The sequence below is a fragment of the Amblyomma mixtum genome, chromosome 3, assembly GCF_055824585.1.
Source record: "Amblyomma mixtum isolate Tamu chromosome 3, ASM5582458v1, whole genome shotgun sequence".
Lineage (NCBI taxonomy): Eukaryota > Metazoa > Arthropoda > Arachnida > Ixodida > Ixodidae > Amblyomma > Amblyomma mixtum.
The window spans coordinates 59,093,550-59,101,708 of NC_143014.1; the positions used below are offsets into that span (position 1 = coordinate 59,093,550).

General features: G+C 49.3%; 1 protein-coding gene across 1 annotated transcript; it reads right to left on the minus strand.

Annotated features, from left to right (window-relative positions):
- Positions 1 to 494: 494 nt before the first annotated feature.
- Positions 495 to 7,859, minus strand: LOC149350331 (E3 ubiquitin-protein ligase TRIM71-like). The gene has a single exon (XM_089579352.1). The coding sequence runs from the start codon at positions 7,521 to 7,523 to the stop codon at positions 5,271 to 5,273; it is 2,253 nt and encodes a 750-aa protein (XP_089435478.1). The 5' UTR covers positions 7,524 to 7,859; the 3' UTR covers positions 495 to 5,270.
- Positions 7,860 to 8,159: the final 300 nt, after the last annotated feature.

The following is an 8,159-nucleotide window of genomic DNA, read 5'->3' on the forward strand; positions in this document are numbered from 1 at the left end:
TATCGGAATGACCAACACTTCACCCAAGCGTGTTCTATCGCCTGCGCGTGGTTTCGATCGATATTGGTCCAAGCAACGGCGTCTTTGCAAAAGACAGTCGATTCCGGCACTCACGAAGCAGGAAAGATCTACTTCACAGTGGGGCACAATTCGCTATACGGTCCGAATTTCTGGCATTTTTGGCAGTCTGCACGAAACGTGCTCATAATGCACAGAAAACTTCGCTTTGCGTGCGCACTGAGAGCTATTCGATAGCAGAGCGGACAGCTTTCTAATGTACACCGCAGGAAACTTTTGTTTCTGGCCAAAGCGAAAATCACGCTTCCATACGTCACAACTTCGCTAGTCTTTCTTAACGTTTCTGCTTTGCAAACTCTACCGCGTTTTTCTTCGTTTTGGCGGTATAACTTTTAGAACTTCGCAACGCCGGGAACACCACTTCCGAGAACCATTCCATTGTCGGCCACACAGGCAAGTGAATGGCACAAGTCGAGTACATCACTATCAAGTTTATAATAGAAAGAGACCACACAGCCATGCTCACGTTAGTGCGACACACGACAATAACACCGCTATATCCACTTTTAACACAGTGTAGGGGAAACATCACTGACGCTAAATACGCATGGATACATTTAATTCACCACAACACTTCTCATAGCTTTCACAGACACGAGATGCCTTGAGCACGGATACGCTTTTTTTTTGCTCCCCATTAAACAATCCCTACCGCAGGAAGCTTGTGCGCAACGAGTATCCGGGAGACGCTTAGCATGTCGCGTACCTAGCGCAACCTGCTTAACGTCCCCTTTAACAGGTATCGGCAATCTCGAGAAACCAAAGTGTGCCCTTTAGCGGCAATCAAACTTCGTCTTTGCTTCCCTTTCCCCGAGAGTCATACTACGCATGAGGGAAAAAAACAAACTTAGATCGCAACCCAGGCCTGCTGACATGTGCAAGCTATCGAAGTAATCAGTCGCCTTAACGTGTTCACGGGCGGATTTAAGCCGGAAGCGAAAAGGGCGGTGGGGAGGGGGACCCCTTTTAAGGGAGCAATTTGCAAGGGCAAGGGACATTGGCCCCCATGTTTTAGGACTGCCATTCATGCCCCTCCCACCAGGAGTTGTCCACAAATCTGCCCCTGCTTATTCTCGAGGGCTCAAAATCTGCTGTGCAATCAAGCACAGAAAACTTTGTTGCACCCACAGCACACTATCAAGCCTTCTATCATAAAAATGAAAAATACCAAGTTAAAACAGTTCAAATTGGATGAAAATATGCAGTGGATTGAATACAAGGAATGGCCACTGTAGTTTGGGTTTTAAAAACCCTGTTGTTACGCACACGAAGACAAAAAACATCAATAGTTCAGCTGGACGACGTAACGCCTGACCAGTCAACTCTGTACGTAGGAACATTATTGCAGTGCTCACATCACACTTAAGCGATCCGTCCACTTGCTGAGCTTTGCTCTTGCCAAAAAAATAGTCGGCTCTCACATTTACCATCAAATGCTTTTCCAATACCAGCAGCCAAGCTGGGGGGATTCCTGCTAAACTAGGCTTTTCGGCACTTTGTGCTTCCACGTAGATGTAGCTAGGCTAACTCCAACTGCACTTTCTGCATCGTTCGGTCGCCTTGACGAGTTTCTTCAGAGCTCCCCAAATGACGCCCATTCTGAACTGTCTCATACAGTTGTCTCCAGAAAGCACAACCATGCTAGCTATGAACTAGGCTCCCCTAGTTGCAGCAAGTGCTCTTGGCACTCCCCGCTCGTGGCACGGATGGCTGTAAGACAGCATGAGGGCTTGCCAGTTGGATAGTTCTCCAGACACAATGCAATGTGGTTGCAGGGAGAGAACAAAAGCAATTAGACTAAAACTGCAAGCTAGCTCAGCTCCTTTAACAGTATGCACTTCTCCTTCCACCTGGACTTCAGCGCTACTTCCTTGATGCTGTCAGGCTGAAAGACAACAGCATGGAATGTGACTGTCATAAAATTTCAAGCATCGCTGAGAAATCTACCACACGGTTTACTAAACAATGCGCACATTATAAAATTGAAAAATGCAACCTCTACCTTGTCACACTAGTACATACTGAACACGGCCTAAGTTTTGTGCATACATACTAGACTAAGAAGTGCTGCAGGAAGTCAAGATAAGCAGTTGAAAATTGCTGCAAAAAAGAATAAAAAGAAAAGAATCACACCAATGATTCAATCTAGGCGCTGGACCATCCATAAGCAAAGGCTGCTGACAAGAATCAGGAACTCTGGCAAGCAACAGTGACAAGAGGATTTGTATGCAGTGCATCTCAGTATGGAGTAGCGAAAATACACGACAGGGTCAAACCCATGAGAGCATGGTTACATTAAATTTACACTGCAGAACAGCACAAGAACCAAGACACAAAGATGTCTCTTAGGAGAGCTATCTCAAACACGATGGGGACTTAGTCCCCTGAATGTGCACTGCCACACTCCGCCACCTTGTGGTGCCACTTTGTTGAGCCGTAATGTGACAGCAAAACAGAAAATGCATGCTATGCACACGAGGGTACAAGCAACGCCACTAGACATGTATTTAAATCTAGCAACGCCAGGTGCAGCACCACTGCATTGTGATATTTTCTGCAAAAGATGCAACGGGTTTCGTTTTTGTAGCGCTTAGCGGCCGTCATCACCAGCCGACAAAGTGAGGTAAAAGCGTTTTGGCATGGCTCCGAAAGTAGAGGCATACAGGTTCCAGAACGCCCCACACTGCAGGAACATACCCATTTTAAAAAAGGTGAAGTGCTTCTTGAAGCCTAGGAACTCTTTCTTGGAGGTGTCGCTAATGCGACTTAGGAACTTTTGCAATACATCTGCTCAAGGTTAAAAATGGCAGCAGCTTTCAAGCCACTTCTGCATGCCATCAACCTTCTACAGCTTGCAGCTGCTCAATCATGTCAGCATCAACTCCATACCTGGGCACAAATTCTGCAATATCAGCAGCTGCTCTACCATTAGGAACTTTGCAACACACCTCTGTGGGGCATCAGTGCTACCAATATTTATACGCTGTCCTAAACACTATTGGAGAGGCTGAGGTAGATCAAATGGGCACGTCACCCGCACAGATGCTTCGAGCATCGCAGAATAGTGTGGAGAGGTAGTTACTGCCGTTGGACGGCTTAGTGCAGATGTATGAAACTAAGTTTTTGAAACCACAAACATTAGTAGTGCTCTGGCCTTAAATGGCAAAGTCAATGTTAGGAACATGAACCACGAGCAGCAAGCAGTAATGAAAGTTATGCTTAGGAACTGTGAAATGCAAGTTGTGCATTTAAGAGAAAACCCATGTATAGCTACCATCAGAAGCAACACTTGCTTGCGTTTCTACTTCCAGATAGTTTCACCATTATAAGTGACGCACAAGCCAAAGACACTCACCCCTTAATGAGCTTATCAGCCACGTAACAGCAGTAACATTTCTGCTAAATGTGACAGGGGCTATGCAGCAATAGTGACCGAAATTAACTAGTGACCGAAATTGACGCCTACTTCATAATTGAAAAAGGATAGTGAGAAATGTTTAGGGCTTTGTTCCAACTATGCTGCAACAAGATACGGAAGAAAAACAAACACACAACGGCACCAGGTTGCAAACGGGAGCACTGGGTCCACGAGTGCAATGGAAATGAAAAATGAACACCAAGGAACTCAGCCATGCCATTTGATAAAACTCAGGAACTTTACTTGCATATCACAAAACTTGTAAAAATAGTACAGCATAAAAACAAGGCAGAATTAAACATTCCTGAGGAAAGCCTGCCTTTGAAGATTCACCAAAGCAGCACTGTCAGCCAACACTGCTGGCAAACAAAAAAAGAGTAAAAGCTAGTTCTTTTAAGATCACTTTTCCATTCTACGCATTCAGTTTAGACTGCACATCTGCAAAACGGAAGATTTGGAATGTTCACTGGTTGCTGGCAAGCTGCGCCCAGCAGTTCATTGCACTAAAAATGTAGCCGATTGCAAAACTGGTTCCAGCAGCTTGGATGCGAGCAGTGCAATACTAAAAGTTCATTTTCACCAAGACTGCTTCTGTAGGCCATCAGTGAGTATAGCGTGCTGCTTTGCCTCAAAGCCAGGAAACAAAAAGAAAAACATTGCAAAAATGCCCGTCATTTATCACAGAACACTCCTTCCAAAGCATCTAAAAAGGAAGTCATGCAAAATGCAAACAACTCAAGGCACACATGCATGTGCATCTAAAAACAACCAAACAAAACCTCTTTACAGGGAAGAGAAAAGGCTTATGCAGCCCAGATCTTGAACAGCATGCATCATGCAATGCAAGTACAGATAGCTAGCTGCCCGAATGAGGTCTAGGCGACATGCAATTCAGTGGCGCTGCTAGTGTACAGTTGGCACTCGTCAAGTGCGGAAATAGTCCTGAGTAATAAATAGCCTCATGGGCAGAAAGGAAAACTAAGAATGTCTCGACTATAACAGAAGCACGAACACATTGACCATGAGCAAAGGCACCTTAACGGCAATGAAGCTCATACACAACACATACAAAACAAATAAAATAAAATCTCTTGTAGCCAAAGGCAAACATTCCTCGTTACCGACAAAGGTTTTCTCTTATATGCAAGGCATATTATATTATTTGTAGTTACTGAAGGAGACTTCCTGTAAGTTTAGAAAAGCCTCATGGTATGGCACGCTTAAGTAGGAACTTCACAGTTGTGCAAGCACAAGCAAGCAGACCACTGCAACGCAAAAAACAGCACGTATAAAATCCACAATACTGTATAAAATAGGAACTTGTTAGGGTGCTTCAGTACCTCGAATGTTAATCACCCAGACATGCTTTGCAAACCTGACCACAGGATTGGAACACTCGAGCTGTTAAAAGGTGCCACATCTGCTGGGCAGATACTTTGGGGCAAGAAAATGGCATATAAAACTGGCATGACCATAAAAGCAGCTGCACTGATTTATATATTGCACACTTCGTTCACACGGGCTTACGTATGAGGGTCAGGTACCCATAATGCTCTTCACACCCGACTAGTGTGCTCAATTCAACGAGGAACACATTTTGAACAGGTTAAAAGTAGGCAGCTACTAGGCTCCTTCACAAATAAGCAAAGCAAAGGGCCCATACTGAAAATAATTCATTGAATTAACTAAACAAAAACAAAAAGTGCAAGAGAAGTAAGGAACACAAGAGGTGCTCAAACACTTGCAGCCCCGTGGACCTGATGAGAACTTGTCTTCAGAAGAGCTGCACCCTGTTGTTGCCAAAGTCGACGACAACAATGCGGCCCTCAGGGGAGATGCAGAGCCCCGAGGGGAGGTCTAGTTGACCAGGCTCCTTGCCCGTAGAGCCAAAGCAGGCAAGCAGCTTGCCATCAGGCCGGAATACCTGAAGCCGGTGGTTGCGAGAGTCTGCTACCACAATGTGACCTTCCAAGTCGACAGCCACACCTTGGGGCCGCTGGAACAGGCCTGGCTCTTTCCCTTCGCCACCCAAGTAGCTAGCTGATTGGAAGTCTGGCCGGATCACAAGCACTCTGTGATTGTTGAAGTCTGTGACCACCACGTGGCCATCTCCAATGAAGGCCACCCCACGGGGTGAGTCAAACTGCTTCCACAGGGGCCCTTCAAAGCCATACTTGTTCAAGAACGTTCCGTCTGCCTGGAACAGTTGCACCCTATGGTTGCGAGTATCTGACACTAAGATGTGGCCTTCTGAGTTGACTGCAACATCCCATGGGTAGTTGAACTGGCCGCTCTTGCTGCCCCATTCACCAAATGTTAGCAGAAAGGTGCCCCGAGAGTCAAAAATTTGCACCCTATGGTTGTCTTTGTCTGCAACAACAATGCGGCCTCCATGGCTTTCATCCCAGGCCACACCAGCAGGTCGGTCAAATTGGCCAGGCAGTTCTCCTCGCGTGCCAAACTTAAGGCGGAAGCTTCCGTCTGCATTGAACACCTGGATGCGGTTGTTGCTTCTGTCAGCGACAATGATGTGGCCCTGAGAGTCTGTGCACACGCCCCAAGGACGACAAAGCTGGCCGTCGCCGCTGCCCTCGGAGCCGATCACAAGGCTGGGCTCGCTAATGGCTGCATAGTTGCGACTGGCACGGACAGCAACCGCGAAGGGGCTCCTCTGGATGTCCGCACCACGCAGCAGGACGCGCACAATGTGCGTACCTTCCTGCTGCGGCTGAAAGGTCACCTGGTAGGTGCCGTCATGACGGTCGACCACGTCGGCGCGGCACAGGCTGCCGTCGGGAGCGCGGACTGTCACCTGGACCGGGTCCCCTCCCAGGAGCCGGGGCTCGCCCAAGTGGTCGCGCGCATGCACCGTGAATGCGGCACTGCGGCCGCGCACGGCACGCACGAGCGCCTCGCCAGCCGCGCTTGAGTTGGGTCCGTAGCCAGCGCTGCTCAGGAATCCCAGGGTGCCGATGGCTGCCAGCAAGGCGCCGTCGGGAGCGGTGAACTCGATGTGGTCGTCCTCGGCTGGATCGGTGGGTGCGTCACGAGCCTCCTGCAACTGCGCCTGTGCCTCACGGCGAGCACGCAGTAGCTCCAGGTCATCGTCGGCCTGCTGCAGCGCACTGGCGGCTCGCTCCAGACGCTCCAGCCGCGCGCTGAGCAAGTCGCGCTGGCGTTTCAGCGCTTGTTCCTTGACCTGCTGCGCCTGGTCCAGTCGCTCCAGAAGGTCGCGCTCGCGTTGGTTCAGCGCAACGCGGTGTCGTCCGGCCGTGCTGCGCACTTCGGCCGCTACGTTCTGGGCGCGCACGAGCAAGCGTTCAGACATCCGGCGCGAACGTTCCATGCTCTCTTTGAGGACAGAGACGAGTGAGTGCATGTCGGCCAAGGTAGACGGTACCGCAGTGCGCGCGCTGTTCAAGGCATCTTGCAGGTAGACCAGGCTGTGGGAACCATGCTGCTTGACGGTGCAGTCACTGCAGAGTGCCTCACAGCATGTCTCGCAGTAAAGCCGCAACACTTGGCAGTCGTGGCGGTCTGACCAGGTCAGAGCGGTACCTGTTTTGCTGTCCGCAGGTGGCATAGCCGATGGTGTGGCGCGCTCGGCGGAAACGCTCACTATTTCGTGGTCTTTAGTGAGACGGACCCGCTGGTGAGCCCACACGCAGTTGTCGCAGAGCAGCTCGTTGTTGCAGTCTCGGCAGCGTGCTGAAGCGCGTTTGCCTTCATTGCAGTTGCTGCAGGTGCCGTAGTCGTAGTCCTCGTGGACAACACTCAGAATGTTACTGATGAGAATCGACTGCGAGATCGCGTAGAGGCTTTCCTGACAAACTGGGCACTTGTCGCAGCCCTTGTCAGGAACCTCGTCGAGGCACTTTAGGCAGACCGTGTGAAAGCATGGCAGGACGGTGATGTCGTGCCGACTGCTACTGCGGCAACGGACGCACTGCGGCGTTGGAATTTCCGCCCGAGAAAAAGTGGATGCGACTGGACTAAACCGTGGCTCACGTTGCTGCACTTCTTGCATCTTGACCGCCAGCAGGCCTGAAGTCGAAGCGGTAGGATGCGAAACAAGCGTTAGTCTTAAAGCCACCACTTTCCCCAAGGCGGGCGTTTAGGCTCGAGTGTCGGCAATAATGTCGTTCACAGTTCGGTTACTACATCGGCGTGCAACGGCCAGCTCTCGGCACTGAGGGGGGTGGAGGTTCGGGACTGCGACTACTTTACATGACCTTCCACTGCAACGCGTCGAATGCTACTGGAAGCGACCGCCCAAATTAACGGCGGGCACCCCCTCCGGAATACTGCTCCCCAACGTTACCACAGCACCAACGCTGCCAACGCTGCCGCACTTCTCCTCCTCTTTTTCAGGCTTGACTTTGCACACAGATGATGACTGCGCGCTTGGCGCATCACCTAGCGGCGGTGGCAATAAACTAATGCAAATATAGCCCTAAAGCATTGCTCAAATTGTAAAAATGAATAAAAATAACATACATATGCATGTATTAAAAATATTTGATAAAAAACGAAAAATAGAACTGTTTTAGACGCATAAAAGCAAGTGCCTTTCCTGACGTCATAAACAAGAATGCCTCCATGAGAGTGCTAGTGTGTTTAGGTAAAGTGAGCTAGTTTAGGGTTTCCTTGCACCCTTGTCATT